Raw genomic sequence first — 24981 nt, 5'->3', positions numbered from 1 at the left:
GCATTAAAACATGTTGAGCGGGTTTCTTAGCAACAAAATGTTTAATTTGGATGGTGAGAGCAATTTTTATTTTATTTCTTTTGCTGGAGTAGACAAGTTAGTGTGACAAAGCCAGAAGGAGACACAGTTATCACGCTAAGCTCGGAGCATCTCAGAGACTAATAAATTGTATTACATTATTCTCAGGCTCTCAGCCCCTTGGATTTCTCTCTCCCTCCGTCTCTCTCCCTCCTTCTCGCTCTCCTTCTCTCTCTCTCTGTCTGTCATCTATCCCCTTCTATGTCAGTTTGTCTGTCCTTCTTTCCCCTCCCTGCTCTGCATGCACAAACTCTCTCTCCTCATCCTCATCTCTCTCTCTCTCAACCACTCCCACCCTTCTCTCCCTACCCCTCCAGACCCTCCCTGCCTCTGTCTCTTTCACTCTCTCCCTCTCTCTCTCTCTCTCTCCCTCTCTTTCTCCCTCTGATCACAGGCCTGCTCTTGCCTGTATGTAGCTCTCAGGGGGGCTAGGCATCAGTAAGCCCATCAGAGGGAGACCGTGATGCATCTCTTTTGATCAGTGCAGTCGCCACATTAGCATGTACCTCTGCGCTCTTCTCCTTTCCCCTCCGCTCTGAGTAAGCTACCTGCCTGTCAGCGCTGCCAGCTCACAAGGCGCCTCGCCCAGGTAAGACAGAAGGCACTCTGAGCTCGTCTGAATCTTAATCACTAATGAACAGAGGCTCACTATGCCAATGATGAGTGGAGGGAGAACCGCTCTTGTGATCTCACCGCAGAGGCGGACAAAAGCCTCGCCGTGCATTTCTAATGCGAGAGAGCCAGGCGGTTGAACGCGGTGCCGCGGATTCCGAGGTCTGTGAAAAACTGAGCGATACAAATCGACTGAAGTTGTTGATTAGATACCGGGGCTTTTTTGTCCCCTCCTGGGACTTCGTTCCTCAAAGGGAGGCTCATGAACACATCTCCTTGTACATCCTTTTCAACCATAATAAAGCAATACACAAAAAAGGCACAATTTGTTTTTGAATTAACACAAAGGCAGATTGTTTGTGTTTCAATCACAGTATAGCTTTTTGATGGCATGCCAGACAAGCCTTTTCACATCTTTCTTGTTTTAGTTCTGGTGAAAACAAAACAAAGATGTTATTTTTCATACTATGATTAAAAGCTTATTGTCTCTGGCAGGCAGAGGATAGTTGTTTTTTTGAGGGTTTTTTTAATTTTTTTTTATGAGGGGTTGTGTTTGGCCCAGGTCTGGCCTGGGTCTGCGCCCGCAGCCGGACGCCCTCTCACTTCTGTCCCACTTAATTAGCCTGGCCCTGCACAAAGGGGAGTTGGTCACATGGGCCCAATTTGGCCCGCTATAAAGTCTGCAAGGACTCAACATGCATTACTATGGGAGACGCCCCCCTTCATTTACGTGCCTGCTGCACCGGGGAGAGAGACTTTGAAGATGCTGAAAACAGGACGAAGAAGAAGACGTGAAAAGAAGAAAAAAATAGCCGAAATCAAAGGAGGGGACCCTTAAATTCCAGGGAATTTTTCCAGATGTTGCAGAAATATTCTGCTGAGGCAGTCCAGATGTGCTCACACTGTTTTTTCCCTCCCTCTGCTCACCGTTCCAAGGACTTTCTTCCCCTTCTTTCTCTTCCTCTTTCCCTCACTCTTTCTCTCTCTGCAACCCCCCCTTTCCCTGAGGCAGCCCACATCCCCACCTTTATAACAGTGTTCCCTGATAGTGCCTTTTAAGTGAGGACTTTAATAGCCCCCAGGGCACCTTAGCATCCACTAGGATCCTGTAATAAACATCCACTCTCATTCTCCACAGCATGTGTGTGTGAGAGGGAGAGTGTGAGAGAGACCGCGCGAGAAAGAGAAAGAGATTAGCAGCATTGTTTTATCGCTCTCTGGATCAATTAACAATTAACTCTGTTGCTAACAATAGCTGCGCTGGTGCTATGAGAGAAAAAAAAAAAAGCCACGGTGAGTGAAGCAGGACCTAAATAAAAACAACACCCCCGCTTCCTTGTGCTAATCTCCCACTGATACGGTTTTGTTTTCCCCCCTTTCCCTCATTTTTTCCCCTTCTCTTCACCTCCGCACAAACGCTGTCGTGTCTACTGAGGCTGCTCCTCTCCCACAGAGCGTGACCCAGCCACAACCCCTGACCTTCCCTCTCCCAGACTCCCAGACAGCACAGCGATTCTGAGCTGCTGCGCTCTGCTCTGCAGATAGGCCCCGTCGCCATTCATGGATCACTCTGTACAGGACCTCCCCATCCCCCCCAACAACCCCCCCCCCCACCACCACCCCCCACCCCTGCCAATTCACAACACACATGTACAACCAACTATCGGCTAACCGCGCACATGCACACAGGCGCATGTATGCATGTGCAGGCTTGCAAACACAGACACACATGCATGCCCACGCACACACATACACGCTCTAATACTCATACCCATGCAAATACACATTCATACACACACACACACACACACATAAACCCACTCCACTTCACACAGTCCGACTCGTTCCGCCGGCAGCTCAACGCTCAGATCTGGCCTGTATAATCCAAAGCCTTCTCCTGTTTCCCATCCCAGGCTGAAACAGAAGAAAGCATCCTAAATGTGACACTTGAACTTGTCAGAGCCGTTTGTGCAGGCAACTGTCAGCACTTTGGTATGTAGAACGTTGATGACAAAGACATGGCCAGCGCCTGCGCGCCTGCCTGTCTCTGTCTGTCTAGTAAACCTGGTTGCTCAACTCTCTCCTGCTCTCCTACATGGCACAACAAACAAATGCATAGAGAACGTCCATGCATACTGAAATCTGATAATTCATCTGTTCCAGCCAAAAGATAGTTTTTCATGAAACAGCGGTCCAAATCCATGTGTATGAAAGAGAGGCTCTTTTTCTTTTCATGACCACAATAACTTTTTTTCTCGATGGCAGGAGAGGAGATTTTTCTCATTCCTACACGCAGCTCAACAATGCCAACACACAAGAGCATTCAACTCCATAGACACTTAAAGTGCTCTCTACTTTTCATCACTCTTACTTCTTACTTTCAGCGAGTGAGTAGTGGTGCCCCGCTGAATAAGCAGATAAGATACGTCCACCCTGCATTCTACCTTTTATTGAACTTGAACCATTGACTCCCTGTCTGGTCTTATCATGGTCAACATGGGCAAATGTTGTGGCAATTTATTATGTGTTTCATTGTGCTTTTATATTATGCGTTTCCACTGTGGCCTCATTGTTTTGTATTCCGCGTTTTTATTGTGCGTTTTTACTGCAAAGCCTGTCTGCAAACCAAATTTTCCTTGTGGGACAATAAAACGTTGAACTGAACTGAATTGGATTGAGAGTCTTGCTCCGTGCCCTCGGCAGCGGAGGGGAGGGAACAGCCATCAAAGAGCTAACTCAGCAAGCGCCGCTTTAGAGAAGCAGGAATAGAAATCAAACTTTTCTTTTCAAATGTTTACAGTGCTCTTCAAGTCGGCATGGTTTGTACAGGCTGCTCGTCTGTCAGTAGAAACAGTAAGTGGTTCCAAGTCGCCAGTGTTGTTTTTCCAGGTAGACGGCCCCTCCCCCCTTTCTTTAACACCCTTCCACCTCCCTGCTGTTGAGAACATGCCTGAAACCAGACGGCCGCAGCAAAGTGTCTAACCCTAGGTGACAAAGCCCTCCAGACTTCTGTTCAGTCTGAGAATGTGTGTGTGTCTTTATATATGTGTGTGTGTGTGTGTGTGTGTGTGCATGCCTGTGTGCACACGCATACAGGTGTGTGTGTGTGTGTCGAAGCTGTGGGGCCATAGTCTGGGCGGATGTATGAACACGCTAGACCTGCAGGCGTCAACAAACAGTTAATCACTCTTTCTCTACTCCAGGCAGAGAAAAAACCCCACAGAGGAACCCTGATATCTCGGATATTATCTTTTTTTTCTTCTCAATCCTCTCTCATGCATGTTAATTTGTAAAAATAATGTGAAATGTACAACCGTGACGCACGTGTGTTTTTAGGCTTTGTGTCTATTTCTGAGCGGACCAGTGTCAATCCCTTTGCTGCTGCTAATGTCCCTCCATATCCTCCATCTCATCAGTAATCCAGCGACTGTTTGGTAGCTCCTGTAATGGATCTCCTGCTTATCGTAATTGCAATCACAGTCCCTAATCTGGCGGGCCGGTTTAAGCACAGCAGTGTAAGCCGCAGCATTAGTAGAATCGCTCTGTTCATTTTCCCTTGCTCTCTCTCTCTCTCTCTCTCTCTCTCTCTCAACCTTAAAAAACCTATCATGTTCACCTTTAAAGTACATACATCATTACATGCATGCGATGAATCTTAGGGTAGCTTATGAAAAAAGCACTACAGTGAACGATAGAAATTTCTACAGTTGCATGAGAAAATGTGGATATTGCCTTTGTTCCACCTGATCACAGCCAACAGATTTGTGTGTGTTTGCATGCATGAGTTCATGCATGCAAGTTACAGTGTGTAAGTGTGCGTACGCTATATGCACACGTAGCTCACCAACAATACTGCTGCCTTCTCCCTTCCTGACACACAGCCACAAACACCCACCCACTCACTCACACACCCAGCCACAAACACACACACACACACACACACACACACACACACACACAGAGGCAGAACATAACAGAGGTGTTTTGCATGCTGTGGGGTTTCTGTGGCCCTGTGCCCAGCAGTGCGTGGATGCCCCCATCCCCCAGCTAAAAGTGCCTGGCGTCTGGCAAGGTGACAGACGAACGCAATAGCAGCGGTTGTGGGAGGGAGGGGGGGTGGCCGGGGAGCGCTGGGACACCTCCGCTCCGTCTCTGCGACCACCGGTAGAATCGCCACGAAAAAACTGCGATGGTGCGGCGAGAGATGCGCCTCCGTCTCCTGCTCACGGGCTTAATTACCTTGCCCTATTTCTGTGGGGTTGAGTGTTTACGCAAGTGGGTCTATGGGTATGTACATGGGGTGTGTGTGTGTGTGTGAGAGAGAGAGAAAGAGAGAGAGAGAGAGAGAGAGAGATAGGCCCACTCCTGTGCGTACACCTGCATGTACAACTTTATAAAAAAACCACCTCACAGTGGGAAGGAATCCATAATTTCATTCTTTCTCTTTCTCTGATGAGCGCAGAAACATCAAACACATCATTGCGGCTTTTGATCATGTTATACACAGCGATGATATCTCAACCAGTGTGTCAGATACATACTATATTATTACAGCATAAAAAGCAATGATCCATTGTAATCTAATCTTGCTTCTGTGACTTATCAGCTGTATGCAGAAAGTAAAATATTCATTCATTCTTTTCATCACTCCAGCTGCATTGTTCTAAATGACGGGCTTAAATGGGATAAGTCATCGTGTGTTTTTTGTTTTTTTTATCTGTGCTTCTCATTGGGGCCAATTATAATTAGTGTGAAAAATATGTGGGTACAGTATAAGGAAATATTATGGCATGAAGGAGCATAAGATATCTAGAATTCACTCAGTTCCCCATCCTTCTCTAGCAAATACCCATCAAAGCACATGCGCTCATGACTTAATTACAGTATACATCGTAACCACCAACTAGCCAAGATATTTTTATGCATAACAGTAATCGCAGAAAACGTGTCGACAGTCATTTTTATAATTGAGAACATGCCAGCTTGAGAATTGAGAGGGTAAACTTAAAAGTTGGCCAGTGACAACTACTGTTTTTTCGGCTTGTCCTTGGTGGGGTTTTAATAACACTACTCCAATCCGCTGTGGCTTCTCTCACTCTTCCTTTCTTTCTTTCTCACACTGTTTCTTTCTCTCTCAGTGATGCACAGAACAGAGAGAGTTCTGGCTATAGGAGGGCAAACCGACCTTCCTCTCAATGCGAATTATGAGTGTGATCTGGTCAAATCCCCACAGAGGCTACGTTTCCACTTCAAAAGAGTAGCTGTACGCACCCTGCATACTGCCAGCCCACAGAAAAGCCATTCAGACACTCAGAGGACCTGCAATAAACCCTGAGACTAATGGTATTCAGATGATTCCAACACTCGGTGTTGAAAGCGCTCACAGCAACAATCAAGCTTATGGGCAATCCAACGTCTGAATATAAATTACTAAAAATCACAGATTCTGAAATCTTATAGAAAGAGAGAAAGAAAGAAAGGGAGAAAGAAAGAAAGCAAGAAAGCAAGAAAGACAGAAAGAAAGAAAAAGAATGAAAGAAAGAACTAATAGGCTACATGCTACTGTCTTTGAATGGTTAAAACAGCAGATTGAACGCCAGAGGCAAATTCCTGAAATGATAGAGCATATAGGGAGCAAAGGTCAAGGCTTGAGGTGCAAAGTTCAGCGCGGCCGTTATCAATAAAGACCTCCTGCAAGCACGGGGCTCCTAATACAAATAATTAACGAGTCGTTGAGTCACTCCATGATTCTGCATCTGAAAGCATTGCAGCGGTTTCTGATTTGTAATATGTTTAGAACATAAACAAGTTTGGGCCGCAGAGGAGGCGGCACATGACAGGCTAAAATGTGCGCTGTTTTCTCTGCGAGCCAACAAGACTTTCTCTCAGTCATGCAAGTAAAATTAATGCTTCATACATAGCAGCAGAGATATTCTATAAAAAAAACACACACTAGTCCAGAGTTTATGGCAGTTTATAAAAAACTCTGTAGCTGTGTTCATAATTGGGGTATGAATCTTGTTTCTCTCGTACAGTTTGGTTTAGATGTCGGCAGTGATCATGTGGGAAAGGAGAGGGTGGGCACATAGAAAGCGGGCAAATTTTCTTTGATTTGCTTGAGTTACAAGCCTCACGGGTGAGATTGAGAGAAAGAGAGAACGAGAGAGAGAGAGAGAGAGAGAGAGAGAGAGCTGTCACTTTAAGCCATTAAGTCTCGCTATAAAACTCCTCCAATAAAAATGACAGCTGCAGCCCGCTCTCAAAAGGGGAGCAAAAGCATCACATCAGGAACACAAAACTGGACGGCCGTAAAAGACAAACTTGGCCAAATGCTTTTGGCAGCGCAATTCCACCCACCAGCCCACTCCCACCACACACACACACACACCCCTCCCGACAGACACACACCCTCTCCCAGTATTACCTTTGTTCCTGAGTTACTGCCAGAGATGGAATGTAGCCCTCCATCCCTCCCACACACACACACACTCTCTCTCTCTCTCACACACACACCACCATGAATCTCACTTTCTCATGAAAGACCATGAACTTCATTGATTTTAGGAGCAGTGTGTGTGTGTGTGTGTGTGTGTGTGAGAGAGAGAGACAGAGTGTGTGTGTGTGTGTGTGTGTTCCCCCTTATGTTCCTCACATCACAGAGTCTAATAGCGGGATGTTTAAGTTTTTGCAGACCACCGGACTCAAGAATAACAACACATCCCCTGTAACAGGTGGTCAGACATGCCTTTGGAACAAGCAACCCAGCACCTCCGAAAGTCCGCAAAATCAAAAGCAAAGTTCATCTCGTTCTAATGTAATGCAGCTTTCTCTTTCGCTATTTGTGTTTAGGTGAAAATCCGATCCTGTTTCTACAAGCAAGTGTTCACATAGTTTTGTCCAACCGTAATAAAAAACATTTGTCAAGTTTATTTTCAAAACGCTATACAGCCTATACATTTTGGAAAAAACTGTTCATCTAATATTTCTATAGAAAATGGAGGATCCACCATGTAAAACTGTCATCCTTTTATCTATCATAGACTTAAGTTACCTATTGTTTTTCAACTTGTTTTAATGTGTTACTGTCAATCATTTTATGTGAGTAGGCGTCTGTTTTTCCAAATGTTGCATTTTGGAACAGAGCTCTTGATTTACATGAATAACCTTCAACCTATTAATATTCTCCACATCACAGTTCAAGACTTTCTCTTGAACATAAATCGTCTTTAATATATGTGATTTGCTGCTGCACACTTTCAGAAGTTGCAGTTGTCTGTTTATGTCAGTGTCAAGACTCACATTCAGCTTGTTAAACTTCACCAGGGCGAACGACTGAAGCGCTGCCACTCTTAACGTACAAGGTTAGCCACAAAATAATGAGCCAAATAGAAGATCAGCCGCTCTATACTTAGATTAGCTGACTTACTTGATTAGTTGAGAATATATTTATAGTGGGAAAAGGTCATTCAACTGCGCTCTTGTTCCAAAACTCAAACAACAAATTGTTTATTTGGCTAACTGTCACGATTGGCCTTATTCCTCTGACAAAGGGACACACTCTCCTTTCAATGTCATCCTTTTATTCCTCATAGCTTAATGTCAGAGAGAGAGAGGAGGGGGGGGGGGGGGGGGGGGAGTAGGCTCAGGCAGCACAGCAGCATACAGAACATACCGTGCCAAAGGGGATGTCGTCATCACAGCCAACAACCAATCTATAATTGTAAAATGCACTTGCTGTCATTTCGAACAGTTGCATGTCAGAATTTCTAATGCGGCGCGGCGGCAGATAATTACACCGAGCGAGCGGCTAATCGATACGTTCAAGGACTCGCCGGAGTTAGCGGCGTCCTTGAAGTGGCCAATTAACAATCAGCGCTCCGGCGGACCTTTGATGGGGAAAGTTTATATATAAATGGTGATTTAAGGACCGACAAATGAGGATTAGGCAATAAGCAAGCTGCTGATACAGCATGTGGCATGGCTTGGCTCAGGGGGAAAGATGAGATCCTCCCCTCCCCTCCACCCCCCCCATCATCACACAATTGCTACCAAGTGGCGGGCGTTTTTACACTTGTATCCACCACCTACCACAGAGGAAGAAAGGCTTTACGCCAGAGTTTTTGTCTGCTACGCTGCTTCGTGTTATGTCTGTATACGCTGTCCAACGTCTGCATGGGATACTCTGTCTGTATACATTTAGGGAGGCTGAAACTTTAATCATTTTCAACGTGGACACACAATACGGTGCACCTGTAATAACAGCCTGTCAGTTTGTGTAATGGTGGCGGTTTAGCATATTTCTGGGAAGCCACATAAAGGGCGTTGTGGCGACGGTGTCAGCGAGCGGGGCCTGTAACAGAAGAAAGCAGCCTGGTGTCTCGGCGCTGCCTGTGACTCTCCTCGGTGTGTGCAGGCGGGCTGATGATATGTGTCAAGGTGTAACATGACGCCCTCATGAAAGAGCTGCAGACACAATAACAGGGCTTGCCTCCAGCTCTTTGCTGTGTGTCTGCTGCAGGGGACAAGGTGCACTCTGTTCACTTTGACAAACTTACAGTAGCGCTCCACATTAATGATTTACTGTACACTATGCTTGCGTGTGTGTGTGTGTATGTGCACGTGTGAGTGTGTGTGAGTGAATGTGTAGCAAGACAGATTAAGCTAGAAACTGTTGAAAATAAAATGATCACTTTCTTTGATGACTCATCATCCTCATCCCTGTCATCAATATCATGACCACCCTCACCTAAGTGGCATTTATTATCTTTGATTAATACAAATCTGCATTTACATTAAAAGTTTCAAAACAACAGAGTAGCCGAACTGATGGCCCAAATTAATGGACAAGTTTTCCTGGAAAACTAAACTGAAAATGTATTTTGTTTCAGTTAAGGCACATGCTTGTATTTTGATGTTGTCCCCACCTCACTTTCCTGTCAGACTTCACTTTCTGGACAAATAGTAATAATTAAATGCTACAGAAGTCTCCTTGTAAAAGCATATGTTCCATATTCAACACACTGTACTAAATACAATGCTTATGCCCCATTTCATCAACAAAATACTGTTCAAAATACTCATCAGAAATGAGAAAAATGTACAGTAGGGTAGTCCTCGTGTTGTTCCACACCTGTACACCTCTGTTTGTAACTGATTTGCAGTTGGCAGCCTAATGATAATTACTGTGGTTGTTGATAATTATAATTACTAGAGTCTATTTTCACGAGAGGCAAACTAGGACTGCCTTAAGCCAAACAACTTTGTCTAAAACGCCGGCTGTAAAGTTTGAACTGTATCCCAACTTTGAATCCAAACTTTTACATTATGTTGTTTGGATTCAACTTCAAATCAGATTCAAAGTCAAACGGCAGACAAATTACCCGCAGGTAAAATAAAACCTTCACAAAGTCACGCGAAGAACAACATCAAACAGTTTCATGTAAAAAGTCTTCCTTTGTCGATCCTTTGTATTTTAACCCAAGCCATGAGTTAGCAGCCGACTTTATCAAAACACTCGCAGTCTGTCTGAGTCTGACCGCAGTTTGTCCTTCTCTGCGCTCCAGTCAACACACAGGCAGCACATGTTAAAGAAGTGAAAATCAAGTGCTGTCTGTGGTCATTCAAGTCAAAATCCCCGTTGACTTGGTAAACCGTTCGTGCAGTAATGTTTAAATTTGTTATAGCCTGCACGTTAACGCGCGTAGTGAATCACCACGGGTAGTAGCCTAAATTGTGTGTTTTTTCTCAGTCTGCTGTGGGCTATCCCCCTTTTTCCTTCTTCTCGTTGGATAAAACACAAATTAAAATAAATTAAGTGGACGTTTAGGGCAAATGCACAAAGTTAAAACAAGTAAATTGAATTGCAGCGCACTGGAGGAGCGCGCGCCGCTTATCCGAGTGAGATGTCACCCCGTATCAAAGCGAAATGTCATCAGCTCAGATAGCAGCTTTTGATATGCAGCATGGTGCGGGTCTTAGGGTCTCTCTTTATCCTGATAGAGATGATAACACCGTGTTCGTTCCAAAAAAAAAAAAAAAAAAAAAAAAAAATAAGCAACGTGTCCTCTCCGGCAACGTCAACAGCGCTTAACATGTTGATGCATTTGGCAACTCGCTCCATGCGCTGTCAAAAAAAAAAAGAAGCGCAGCGCAAGCACACACATTTCACACTAATCTGCCGATAAAGTCCTGTCAAAATCGCACGCACAGAATAGAGCTGCTGCTTCCCCCCCACACACACACACACACCAGAAACAAACAAGCAAACTTACCCAATGACAAGAACGGTTTGGTTTCCATGTCTGGTAGGTTAGCTCATGCCAGCTGAAACGACCGTGTTTGGGAGTTTTCACAGGCTGCTCGACCGGGGCGCCGCTGTGATCCTCTCGAAGAGACGAGACTCGGGACCCGAAGCGGTAAAAGTGACAGGTCTACTGCCAAAGCTGATGTCTGATAGTCTCAGAAGATAACCTAATGTTTATACTTCTATTTGCTCACTCAGCTGCTGCGCTCACACTCCTCTCTCTCTCTCTCCCTCTCCCTCGCTCTCTCTCTTTCGCTTGGTGTAGCCTACAACAACTCCAACTACTGGATCTGCACTGCAAAAGGGACCTGTGCAGGGGGTACTCCCACCAACGTAGACGGAGTTGCAACGACACCACTTATAGAAAGGGGGTGGAGAGGGGGGGGGGGGCTTTATCATGAACGTAAGACTTGTAATTAAAGAAGAAGAAAAAAATAAAGTGTACATGTTGCCATAACGCTGAGGTTTTGAAAATTATGTACAGCTCTCCTATTCAAGTTGAGCAACAGCCACTTATCAACATGATTCTTCCACTGCTTATCTCTTGTTATTTTAACCTGGTCACATCTGTTGAACCAGGCTGTTGGCTGGTAGATATTTCAACTGAATTGATTCATCGCAAAAAAACAAAAAAAAAAAGCTATTAGTCTATCTTGTTCGAAAAGGCTGCTGCTGCCACATTTAGTAGGAGAAAAACCAAACTCACTTACACAATGAGATAGCCTATTGTGTGTGAAGAAGCCAGAGGAAATGTGTTGGATAATAAGAGTCAGAGTTGGGCAGGCAGAAATGTTGCACAGCAATAATATTGATAATTTTCTCATAACTAACTACCCTCGCTACATCTGCTGGTAATTGCCGTATTCATACTGTGAGCCGTCAACATGGCGCACGAAATCGATGAATTTAAAAGTTTCGGACAGATGCGCACAAGCCCCCCAAGCTAGCTACGCAGCAAACAGCATCATGCTGAATTTAGATGACTCACATTGCGTTAGAGCAAAGTCAGATTTAGGTCGTTTCTCCATCATTGTTCCCCCTTTGCCGTCCTGTTCTGGGCATGACAGTTTATCCCTAATCCAAACCACATCCATCTTGTGTCCACCTTCTGCCTCTCAACGCACAATGCTGCACACGTGGAAGAGGCACATGTTTAGGTTTACATTTCACAAAGAGTGAAAAATGTCTCCTCTCTGGCCCGTAGAGTTGTTTGAGGCTGTTTTGAAGGAGGGTGCCGCAGCAGTATACATTGTTTCCCCCCTTTAAATCCCTCATGCGGTGCATGTATAGGAACAGTGTAGGGTATACATATAGCATCCTGCAGCCATCCTGGAGGCCTGTGAAGAGACGGCTCCTATTAAGTACTTGAAGGTGTTCGCCACGTTTGTACTGAGGCGAGATACATAATTAATGCAATGCATGGCACATCAAAGATCAAAGGCAGTTGTGCAAAAAAAAAGAGAAAAGTAAGTGTGACTGGGCACTGATTCAAGGTGTGTGTACGGAGAGTGAGAGAGAGCGAGTTTGGGTTTGTGTATGCGAGTGTGTTTATGTCCCTGTTTGTGTGTGTGTGTTTCTGTGCATGGATTTGAGATGAAGGAAGGGGGAGAAAAAACGAGTCGGTGATATCGAGGACGTTTGATTATTCCTCATAAAGCCTCAACATTTCCATGGTTATTTTGTTCATGTTGATGTTGGAGTGTCTTAATTGGCTTGGTAAATGCTCATCAGGGAGAGACAGACAGGAGGGAGGGAGGGAGGGAGGGAAAATAGCGATTGGATATCCTATTTGTCCTCGGTTCAGAGGGCTGTTTTGCCTTGGGCCTGCACTCTGTAATCGAAGACAGACACAACACAGTCTTTTTAAACACCTCAATCGGCCCCAGCTCTCTCATCTGCCCGCTAGACCAAGCTATTTAATCCTCAACTTTGGCCATGATTAATAGCGGTCTGACCCTTCACCTCCATCCATATAAATTCTCAGGAGGCTGTTTTGGCTCTCCCCGCTGCCTCACACCTCTCCTCGTTGGGGCCTATATAGTGTCTACACTTGACTCTTAATGACGATATCTCTTCATTCAGTTCTCACGCTTCCTTCTTTCTCTCCCCTCTTTCTCCCTCTCTCGTTCTGCTCTTTCACTCTCTCTTTTGCTCTCTTTCTCTCTCCCTCTCTCCACTTTTAAGCAATGTGTTTGGGCCTCAGGGGATGAGACCACCACTGTTACTACGCACTCTGCTATGGTTGCTTTGACAGCCTCCCCCCCCCCCCCCCCCTCCCCTCCTCTTTCTCCCTCTCTTAAAGTGGGTGATAAATGGGACAAGGGCCTTTTGGTCTCCTTTGTGCTTTGACCATTCACAACAAGCTCATCCGTAAAAGTGATTATGGCTTCTTTCAGTGGCAATGACAATGGTGTCCGATCCTGAGGAATTTACTGATAAACAAGTTTTCATTGAGGGAAATACACTGGAATCCATGATTTTGATTGAGATTGAGCCAAGTCTTTTGACATAATAGAGGAAGGGACTTAAAGCAATTAGTTACACCTTTGGTTGACACCTGTAACAGTTCTGTTTGTAACTGATGTAGTTGGTAGCCTAATGAATACTGTAGTAGTTGGTAATAATAATTACTACAGTTTATTTTCACGAGAGGCAAACTAGGACTGCCTGAAGCCAAACAACCTTGTCTAAAACGCTGGCTATAAAGTTTGAGCGCTGTCCCAAATTGAAATCCCAATTTTTGGATTAGGTTGCTTGGATTCAGCTTCAAATCAGAGATGGCAACGATAATGATGTCCAATCCTGAGGAAATACACCGGAATCCATGGTTTTGACTGAGATTAAGCCAAGTCTTTTAACAAAAATAGAGGAAGCAACTTAAAGCAATTAGTCACACCTTCAGCTGACTTTGTTTACATTGCGAGGAAATGCCGTACATTTCCATTTCGCTCCAAAAGGATGGACTGATTTCGCTTTAATATGCACATGATTGAGGGCTCGAGGAAAGAGGTGCGCTATGAGGACTGGAGGAACACAAAAGCATGTGAGATCATTAGGGCGTTTGCTGAGGTGTTCAGCATTGTCTGCCCCCAGGGAAGGTCTTGATCGTCACAGCGCTGGGTTCACATTCCTTAACCCCGGGGTCAGGGCTTTTGTCTGAGGATAGCACTGAGGCAACTTCCCCTACGGAAATCAACAAGAGCTGACACACTGAATGCTAGAGGAGCACACAGAGGCAGGAAGAGGGACCATCACACACACACACACACACACACACACACACACACACACACACACACACACAAACACAGTCATAAGCATTGCCATATTGTCCACAAACTGAGAAAACTGATAGAATAAGCCAGACATTACAACACAATTCAATGACAGTGTTCAGTGTTTTGGACTACATCTTTCTTGAGGGCTTTTCATTGATTCTCTTCTTTCTGTAAAGTAAAAAGAAACACATAAGCCTATTGAACGCGGACCTCACGAAAAACCTCTAGGTTTCCGACGACACGTGCCTGCGAAACATGTTTCACCCCGCATGCACAGAGCCACTTTTCTCCGCTGTGTTTTCACAGGTAGAGTTCATTTCATTGGAGGTGTTAAGAGCTTTGTGGATTTCTGCCCATCAAATTGAACTGATGGATGCCACGAAGCCAGGCGCGGGGCCAAGAAATGGTACGGCTGCACAATATTTTCATAAATGATCAGAGCCCATTCCGCTCACGGCTGTTATCAATATTGAACATTACATCAGCAGCATCGCCGGCTCGCCATGCTGGGTTTTGAATAGTGCCACGGGCGGGCGAGATTCCCTCCACGGGAACGTCTGAAACTCAGGCATGCATCATTCTTTAATATCACATTAAAGTGAAATTGGCTACATTTAAACAGACACAGCAATAAATCTCCCCGGCACTTGGCAGAAGCTGGTTTTATCGAGGAGGGGAGAATCACTGTCCCTGCGGAGCATCATCTTCTTACCTACGATTGAGTCCAGCATTATTGCATGATGATGGAGCTACTGCGCTCCTGCAGCCGACAGATTGAGTGAGTGAATTATGGGCCCGCAAAGGGTTGAAGGTGTAGTCAAGTATTTCTTTTCTCTTTTTTTTGGAGTTGGAAGAGGAAGGGTAATGTCAGACGGCTTTGGAAGGTTACTTTCAAAATGGAATTCATCTCAGAAAATTGATTGCCTCATTAAATTTGTAATCAATAATTTGCATTGGATTTCTCAAAGTCAGTAATGTAATCAGATTATGCTGAGTAACTTCTGAATTATTTGCCTCTAAAATCCATAGAATATGAAGTAGAATAAATGTATTGCAGTTGAAAGAATGCAGTTAAAATAGTGTTATTATTGTGATCTATAAGCAGTTAAAATAGTGTTATGGTTGTCATCTATACCCATTTTAAACCATTTTAAACTGTTATTCCAAGCTGTATAAAATCTCACCTTCATGATGCCTTTTTTCTCCTTCAAACATGTGAGTAATCCATCAAGTGAAAGCCTATTTTGGCCCACAGTATCTCCAATTTGATTACTGTGCTTTTCAGTAGCTGTTGGGGATTACAGTTACCTGATTATACTTTTCTGTAATCAGATTACTACAATCCCATTACATGTAATCTGTTACTCCACAGTCTTGAATCTAAGTAGGCCTACAGCAGGCTAAGACCCATCTTATGTCAAGCCCTCATCCATTGGCCACACTGCCAGCGCACAAATAAAGCATTCAGATGAGGAGCCATCTAAGTCTGTTTTAAAATCTTCTGAACAACCAATAGATTGGCTGTTGTACGCCGAATTTTACACATCACACTAAAAGAACACAACATTTACTGTCTAAATATGAGCTGACACTAGTCTACAGCTTTCAGCTTTCATATTGGGAAACATCACTCATCTGAAAACTCAAAACAGACATTTGGTTCTTCTTCCAAGGGCAGCTATCAAACATTTATTTACCTTTTCAAAAAAAATGGCACATTCAGACTTTTAATACAGCCATGAACCTCACGTACGTATCTGGTATTGGCCAATAGATTTGTCCTGAGTGACTTCTCTTCCAGCCAGTACAGTACAGCTGGGAGAGAGAGTGTGTGACACTGTTGGACTTCAGCTGGGTAAACATTCCCCGCCGAGGCCAGAGATCTTGTGTACACACAGGGCACAGCGCACGTTCACCGAGGGGGCCTCGCAGCCGCCACAACGATGGATGGTCTAACCGGGCCAGAGTCCATGTGGGCACAGCAGTCGAAATATGACAAGAGAGACCACCCCATCCGCTAAAACCATTACGGCCCGCTCGTCTCTCACGAACAGAGACAGATACAGGCTTGGGGTAAGCCTGTGGATGTCTGCACACACACACACACACCCCTCCCTCCCCCCCCCCCCATACACACACACACATGCATGTTTGCAAAGATGTACACACACATATACTTCTGCATGCTTATACACACATGCACACTCACACATACACACACACACATTGTAGGTTATGCGATACTCAAACCGCCTGTGAAGGAAATAGACTCAATGGGGCTTGAAAGAGACAGAGAGTCATTTCACTGAGAGGAACATTAGAGTGAAGTGGAGTAACAAGACACCTCTTCTGCGGCTTCCTGCACACTCACCTACAGACCGATAGTGACAGTCGCACACACACACACACACACATGTGGAGGGGCCGCAGCCACTAATAAACCACTGTGAGTCAGACGTGGCGGATATGATAGAGCTAATACATTTTCCTTTGTTGAAATCAAAGTCATTTTTCCCTGTGTCTGAAAGGAGGCCTGCGGAGATATTGGGAACACAAGTTTGTCTGTTGCAGGGCCCAGTTGGCCCAGAGGACCCAGGGAGAAACACTGCTGCTATTTGTCAGCATTAACCCTCCTCGCTGCAGCGCCAGTGTTTCGCTGCTGCCAGCTGAAAACCTCACTTTTACAAAACATCATCTTGTACCAAACTAAGAGATTAATTCTTATTGGCGTCCGTGCATTTTCGAAAACCAGAGATTGTTGTTTGAAGGGGTTTTGTTGGCCCTACGGTCATGTAACTTACTCAACACACATAGCAGATCGTGTAAATTTTACAATTCAACTAAGAAAATAAGAAAAACGCTAATTTCCAAAGTTTTCATGCAAGAACAGCTCAATCTGGGCAGCAGACTACTGGAGAGAAACACCCTTCCTCTACACATTAACCGCCTGTGAACTGTGAGCATAGGGCTGGGTGTGTGTGTGTTTGTGTATGTGTGTGTGTGTGTGTATGTGTCTGAGCCACACTCTCTCCCTGTGATTTACAGCTTCTCTCACCCCTACTCTCTCCCCCCCCTTTCTCTCCTTCTGTCTGCTGGTCAACTGCCATGGTGAAGGCAGCTACCATGGCCAGCTACAGACCGCCATAAATCTGGACACTTCCTTCCACTGTCTCCCACTTCAAGGGGAAGCCTGTCCTGTTGCAAACACGATTAACCCTCTTCCTCTCTGTCCGCAGCCCTCTGCACACACACACCCACACACCCCCACCCCCCAACAAGAGGCCCTACTGCAGGGGAAAACACGGCCTCCTTCACACCTCCACTTCATGACAGAGGAAAGTAGTGTAGGGAATCTTCTAGATTTGCAATTCCCTTCCCACACAGGAGATGACTAATAAAGTCTAGCATAGTCTTAGACTGTCATTGGGTAAAAACTAAAGAGAAATGAAAGAAAATAATAAAAAAAAAATCGAAACTATTTATAATTAAAAAAGACTATAAAATACCAGGTTCATTTGTTTGCGAATAGGAGGTGCAAAAATACAGGAAATAACTTGAGATGACTATGGACATATCAAGGCTGTAAGTGAATAAATATAAATTGAATATGTAAACTAAATTAAACTAAGTAAACTATATAAACTATAGAAACAGTCCATGGAAGAAGTTACAGTATTTCCATTCCCCCCAATATGTTAACTATAAAAGCTAACACTTTTTTCTTCAAGTTTTGATAAAAGTGTCTCTCTTCTCCCAATGACAAAGTAAAAAAAAGAAAAAGTTTTCCAAAGCCTTTTCAAAACACAAAAGAATTGTTCGAGATGAGTGAAGCGACAGTCCCAGAATGCCAATTTGCAGCTTAGTAAGGAGGCTTGGTTTGGGGCTGGGAGGCGCAGTGAGCAGGAATAAAGATGTGTTGTCATTGAGCTGCCCCAATGCATCTATGAAATTTCAGATGAAAAGGGGGAGGTGGGCTGTCAGTCGAGAGCGGGTCCTCCAGTGAACTGTGGCAGCAGACTATAACATGAGCCTTCATTTGAAGCCCCAGCCTGTAGGCTGCTCCTACCCACAGGCGACACACACACACACACACACACACACACCAAGCTTGCACACTCATCTATCCACCCACCTACCCCCCCCCCCCCCCCACACACACACACACACACACACACACACACACAGACAGATACATGGACACACAAAAGCCTAAACATGCACACCCACACATACACACCCATAGATATACACATATACACACATACACACACACACACACACACACACACACACACACACACACACATTTATATATATAGTCGTTATTCCTGGAGAAAAAACACACAGATGCTTGATCTCCTTGCTGTCAGTCAGGCTCTTATTCTGGGTTACAGCTGAGGACACTGATGTAACATTTTTTTATTTTATTTTTTTTCTTTCGCTTTAGGAATATAGTCATTCAAGCCTAACAAGTCAAAACTCTTTTACATTCAACTAGTGTTGGTCTAGCAAGAAGGATTTTGATCCCTCGCTCCAATCATTCCGCTTTGAACTCGAGCACTATGACTGGTCGGTTGGTAAATAATTTGGTGAGGTTTTGGTGTAGCGCGAAGGATTTTGATCACTTGTGCCAATCATTCTGCTTGAAGCTGAAGCAACACAATTTATTGGTTTGTAAATAATTTTAACTCATCAGGAGGAATGGTACAACTAAGCATTTGTGTGAGTACACTAAACCTGTTTGATTCACATGTGTGGGTCTGTCAACCTGCTCATTCCTGATAATATATCGGCTACAAGAAAAAGCTTTCCCAAGATTTTTTCCCCTTTTTTGGTAGTACTTTATGATAAGGTTGTAGCCTGATTTGTCATTTCTGAATGTCCATTTCGTTCCTACTCCATTATTCATCCTGAGATTGCCTCCATGTTAACCGTTTTCTGTGTGGGAGGGTTGATTTTCCCCGAACCAATCACTAGTGACTGATGTATCCGGCGTAACTTCAGTCACACTGATGCTGCAGCCAGTTAGCCTCTACATCCATGGTTAGTCAGTGGATTTACCAACTTAACCAAGAATGTTGGTCAATTTTCACAAAAATATCATCTTTGCAAAGACAACATGTTGGTTAAGGGCGTGATTTCAACAAATCTATTCTGCCAAAATGCCAATGAAAAGCAGTTGCACGAATGGTTCAAACCTTAGCCCACAACGGCTCTGATTGGCTCGATTGTTTCTCCGAGCGAGAACAAGTGCTTGAGTAGAGCAACACCAGACTCTCTGAATCGCTCAACAAAATCTGAAGAGTGGGCGGGACGCGGTTCAGGAGTCTGGAAGCAGGCTGATGTGGTTGCCTTAACTAACATAAGTTAATGCAAGAGCTAATGTTGAACTAACATTTAACTAAAGCATGAATAAATGTATTCATGTTCACTAAGCTACAACTAATGCAGTTGTAAAGGCTGTAAGTACATTCGGTTCATGATAAAGTTCCCACTTTGCCAGAACTTCCTCTTTTGTTACTAAACTTTTTAATAACATAACAAAGCATGCCCACAATTGATACTTTAGTAAATATACTAACTAATGTATAATGTATTTACAATGCATGACCACATTTTGTTCACCAAATTTAGATTAATGCTTTACTACATATTAATTATAATCTACTCATGTGAAATGTGAAATCCAGTGGCTGATGCTGCGTTCATTTCATATCGGATTGTGTGTAAATTCAAACTGCTGACTGGGGAAAAAAATTCACATCAACCTGCTAGTGTAATTAGGATATGTGGATATGTGAATATGTTTATTGCAGACTCCGTTATCTCCCAGCTGGCATCATTAATTGTGTGTCAACACAAGCGGTAAACGTAGCAGGGAATCCACTGATATCGGCAGTCTAAAGTATTAAAAATCAAAATGATCTGTTATATTCACATTAATCCAATCAACCATATTTACAAAAAGTGAGGCATATCTGCTGTAGTTAATTTATAATTGATCTTAAATTCATAAATACAAATAATTCTGGATGTGGGCGTTCCAACAGGTAAAAATAAAAAAAAACGCTTTCAAGCTAAAGATGAAAAAAAATGCCTGTTCCAGCAGAAAGCCGGCAGTCAGCAAAGTAAACAAGGAGGTGTGTGGGCAACGCTAAAAAGAATCAAATGGACTATTACCAATGAAATATCGTGACAACTGTTCAATCACAGCTATTTAAGACATTTAGAATGGCAGTGTGCATGTTATCGTGCTGAAAGGATGTGTTTTAATGGCTTTTTGGATTACATTTTTTCATTTCTCATCCTTTAGAAATTGAACAACTCTGACCTTTAAACTAGATGAATAATCAAAAACGATGAGCAATAAATGAGAGTTGCAACTTTTCTTCTTCCAGACAGGCTTGAGGGCTGGAATGCTCCCCAGAGTGAATGAACCAAACAGAACAGATGACGTGAAACTGTCATGATGCAAACTGAATAATGGAACTGGAATAAACTTGTGTGAGGATTTTTTTTTTCCCCCATATTTTTCCCACGGCACAAGGAAGGAGCCAAATTCAGGTCAGTGAGTCGATCAGTCAGTCAAACAGCGAATACTTTAGTTACAACTAGATTGCGTTAGCAAAGCAGTTTTGCGTAACAGGTGTGGAATTTATTATAAGCTATAAGTTTGCCCAATGCTAACGAAACAGTGCTGTCTCACCAGGTGTTGAGTGATGCTCGCTCATCAGGTCTTACAGTCTCGCTTTTGTTGTTTCGTTTTGCAACTGCAGTGACTAATCTATCTGTAACAAAAAAAAATTCCTTGTTACAACTTGAGCAAGCAAAGCAGTTTTGTGATGGAATGGAATTTATTAAGTTATTAAGTAATGCTAATGAAATGGTGCTCTCTTACTTCATATTGAGTAATGCTTGTCACTCGGTGCAAAAGTCTCGCAATGTGTGTCTAACTTACAACTAAATTGAGCTAGCAGAGCAGTTATGTGTAACATGTTTGGAATTTATTAGGTTTGATCAATGCTAACGAAACATTTTGGCTACCAGGCTGCTATGATACTGAGAGGCAGCTAACCGAGCATAGCAATACAGTAGCAATACAGTCTCTTCTCCTTGTCATTAGGTCAATACAGTGGTTATCCTGATTATTCCAGGATTGTAGTAACTTCAACTACAGCAACAGTTGATGCTGCACACCTAGCTAGGTGCTGTGGGACTGGACAGCATCTGGACATATCTATGTATGGAATGGAATAAACCGATTTTCACAGCAATGGTCTAATTTTTCTATAGCCATTATCAAAACGTATTTGAGAAAGATATTCTACAGTAGGGGCTTTAAAGAAAATGATTTAAGGAAACCTTATAACAGTGTTACCCTTTTCTAGGAAAGCATCTGGTTTGGGTCAAGGTGCAGACCTGCCAGCCTGGATCATAACTCAGCGGTTATAGATGTATTTCAAAGATGAGGAATGTCAAAACAGTGCTGTGAGTGTTAAAACAGAAACTAAAGTTGGTGGTGTTTTTATTGCCACTCTGGTAACACCAAACAGAAAAGAGATGCAGGCTACCAAAGGGGGAAAATATTTTATGTACAGATGTTCAATAATCCCTAATGACTGTACTTCAGCAAATCCAATATTCCAGCTTTTAAGCCTAAAAGATAATAATAGTAAGCCAAAATATAAAGTAAACAAGCATGCAGAAGGTGAAAGGCAATAACAGGGGTAATTGTTTGCTATTCTTGGCTTGCTGACTCTATGTGGAACAGACATGTCCCGATGACTAATCCTCATGTCCTGTTTTCTTTGTAAACAGGTCTTGGTTATGGCTTTGACATGCTCCTGTGCCTGCTAAATGTTTGATCAGAAGTTGTTCAGCTGAGCCGAACTCCCCTGTTTTTGCCACCTTTCCTCTGCTTACAGAAAAACACTGATGTCATGAGCCCATTAGCTGTATAATGATTTATACTAGAAAGACCCTTGAAATAGCCGCCACCTGCTCCCCTGCTCCTTTGCCCCCAATTCCCCTCCCATCCACACCGACTCCTGCGAGCGTATGGAGCCGAATGAGGTCATTATGTCATTATTACAATAATGTCCCCGATGAAGTCCCAACCCCGGTGACAACACCTGTTTGAAGCACCCTCGGGGACACGCTCTGCAAGCCGCCTGCATCTCTCTTTTCAGCTGGGGGAAGAAAATAAATAAATGACAGAGCAACACTGTTTATGCAAATCTCATTTCACATGCGTCTTATGTCCTGCCACGCTCGCTTGGCAGCACACAGCTGAGATTGTGGGGCAAGTGACAGCACAGAGGCTTAATATGACTGATTTCCTCTGTAATGATAATGCGATTGAGCACACTGTTTGTGGCGAGCACAAAGGGTCCCGTGAATAAGAGAAGGTTTGTAGTTAAAGTGTAAACGATCATGAGTTGTTTTTTGGGGAACAGACGCATCCAGCCTTCTCCCAAGGCTCCTACAGTAGATACAGGAAGGCATGTTTTACTTCAAGGGAGGAATACAGTCGACTGTGTGTACATATGTGAGTGAATCACACACCATATGGATGCTGTCTTGCCACTTTCCAGTGAGGTGAAGTCAGCCATTGTGCTGCAATGATGAACGAGTCTGTCTAATGGATGGCTGTCAAAATACAGTATATACCTAAGCTTACACTCACATCTGATGCACCATTGTCTGCCTGTGACTCTACCCACTCTACTCTATTCTACCCACTGACATCTGCTCAGTACTGGCACAGTAATGAAATGTCTGAGCAACCCAATATAAACTACTTGGGAATAGTCTGAATATTCAATATTGAGAACGCATTAAAATGTAATTTTAAAGCTGGTATTCCACAAGACTAACTAAGAGACGTCTGATGAGTCACAGAACCTCGCAACTTCTCATGTATTTCATCACTCATATCTCCTCACTTGAGATTTAACTCAATTTTATCCTTGGCTAAGTTTGGTAGGAGTAGTTCTCCCAGTAAAATTCAAGTCCTTTAAGCCAGAGCTTAAATAAAAGGCAGGCTGTGGAATATTTAAAGCTTCTGCCCACAGCAAAAATACTAGGAATAGCTGCACAAATTAATCGCATCATTCATTAAAATCTGATCGGTGTTAGAAGTCATAAATCACTACAAGCATTAGGATTTATAATTGACAAACATCAGAAGTGAGCATCCTCAAATTCACTTCTTTTTAAAAGCTGTTGATTTTATCTCATCAACAAAATTATCTCTAATTCAGCGTCAGTGAATTTGCCTATAAAGAGGTGTATTAAATGAATATCAAAAAGTCCCCATGTATCATGTCTCACTGAAGATCCAGACAGAGCTCCGACATCAAAGTGTAATCATCCATCACATGTCCAAATGTTGGACAGATACCTCCACTCTGAGAGCGCTGCTGTCATTTACATAGTGCAGCAGAGAGACAGAATCAAAAGGCAGAAACATCAAAAAGCTGCCTTGAATTTTTTTTCTCATCATTTCTGCCTTTCCAACCTCCCTCCATCCCCCAACTCCTAATCATCGAGCAAGCGGATTAGCGTGTCACTGTTGGGTATCCCATTCTCCTTCAGAGGGGCCCCAGACTTTTCTTCTTCTTCTTCTTCTTCTGCTGTGGAATCTGCCGTTTCATCAGAGCGTGCAGCAGTCACCGGTCGGCTAACTTCATTGTACAGATGGGGTCAGGGGTAGGTCAGCTCCCAGGATCCTCCAAAAGGAGAGGCCCTGGCCTGGCTTTGCCCCGCGGTCTGCACACCCTCACCCCACTCATGGCCTGTCCTCATCTTTGGCTTCCCCCGCTCTGCCCCCACAGCGCCAGGGACGCTCTGGAGGTCAGCAGCCTATTTGCGAGGACACTTGGCTCTCCACAGGGGGTGAGCTATCCTTTACAAGAGGCCCTGTCATCTGAACAGTGACTAATGAAGCCAGCTCAGTGACAAGTACTGATGAGCAGCCCCAGGCTGGGTTGGGGTCTATTGCACCACTGCTAATGACACCAAACTCTGGCTATGACTCTCCAACTCCTGCCTCGGCAAGTTCCTACGCTGGGGCTCATCATTAGGTTCTGAGGCCACAAAGTCACGTCAGCTTTTGTTTATTAATAAAGCTCAGGTTCATGCAGTCACTAGCAGCAAGTAGCTGCTGGCTCTTTAGAAACACGAGGTTCCCATGGCCTGATGCTCCATTGGCATCCACACAAAGGAGGGTGATGAATGGGCCCAAAAGGCCTGATAAAACATTAACATGGACAGTCGGTCCAATGGAGGAGCACAGATTAAAAGATGAGTTAGTTTTTGCTAGGGAAATTTCATCCCCAACATTTCTCAGCACAAGGAAAAATAATTCACTGGGAAAAAAAACACAGAGCCTTAAAACAGACCCAAACATTAATGAAAAACAGTATGCTGTCGTGTTGATGTCTCATTATTCAGTGTTTATGCTGTATAATCCATGCATAAAGAAGAAACAGAGGAAGACAACCTGTGGCATTAGCCCCAGAGTCTTCGGAGAGATGCAAAGCTGGACACAGACCAGCGCTGTTCCACCTCTGGCATCATGTCAACTGGGGCAGAAACATTCATTATTCACAAGCTCCATGCATGAATTATGTAATGTGATAGGTTATTCCCAACACTTTAGATGCAGGAGCTCGACAACAAGGAACGGCTGGTTATAATAGAAAGCAA

The 24981-nt window shown here is 43.8% G+C and overlaps 1 protein-coding gene across 2 annotated transcripts in view; it reads right to left on the bottom strand.

Moving 5' to 3' along the window:
* The window catches only part of rxraa (retinoid X receptor, alpha a), a 108138-nt gene extending 96992 nt beyond the window's left edge, over positions 1-11146 (bottom strand). For both annotated transcript variants that reach the window (XM_078289409.1, XM_078289413.1), the window contains exon 1: positions 10962-11146. In XM_078289409.1, coding sequence (XP_078145535.1) covers positions 10962-10989 — 28 coding nt within the window. In that variant the 5' untranslated portion in view covers positions 10990-11146. The remainder of the gene's footprint in view (positions 1-10961) is intronic.
* Between the last annotated feature and the right edge of the window lie 13835 nt (positions 11147-24981).

Source organism: Centroberyx gerrardi, chromosome 2 (assembly GCF_048128805.1).
Source record: "Centroberyx gerrardi isolate f3 chromosome 2, fCenGer3.hap1.cur.20231027, whole genome shotgun sequence".
NCBI classification, from domain to species: Eukaryota; Metazoa; Chordata; class Actinopteri; order Beryciformes; family Berycidae; genus Centroberyx; species Centroberyx gerrardi.
This window is presented reverse-complemented; position numbering and strand designations above follow the sequence as displayed.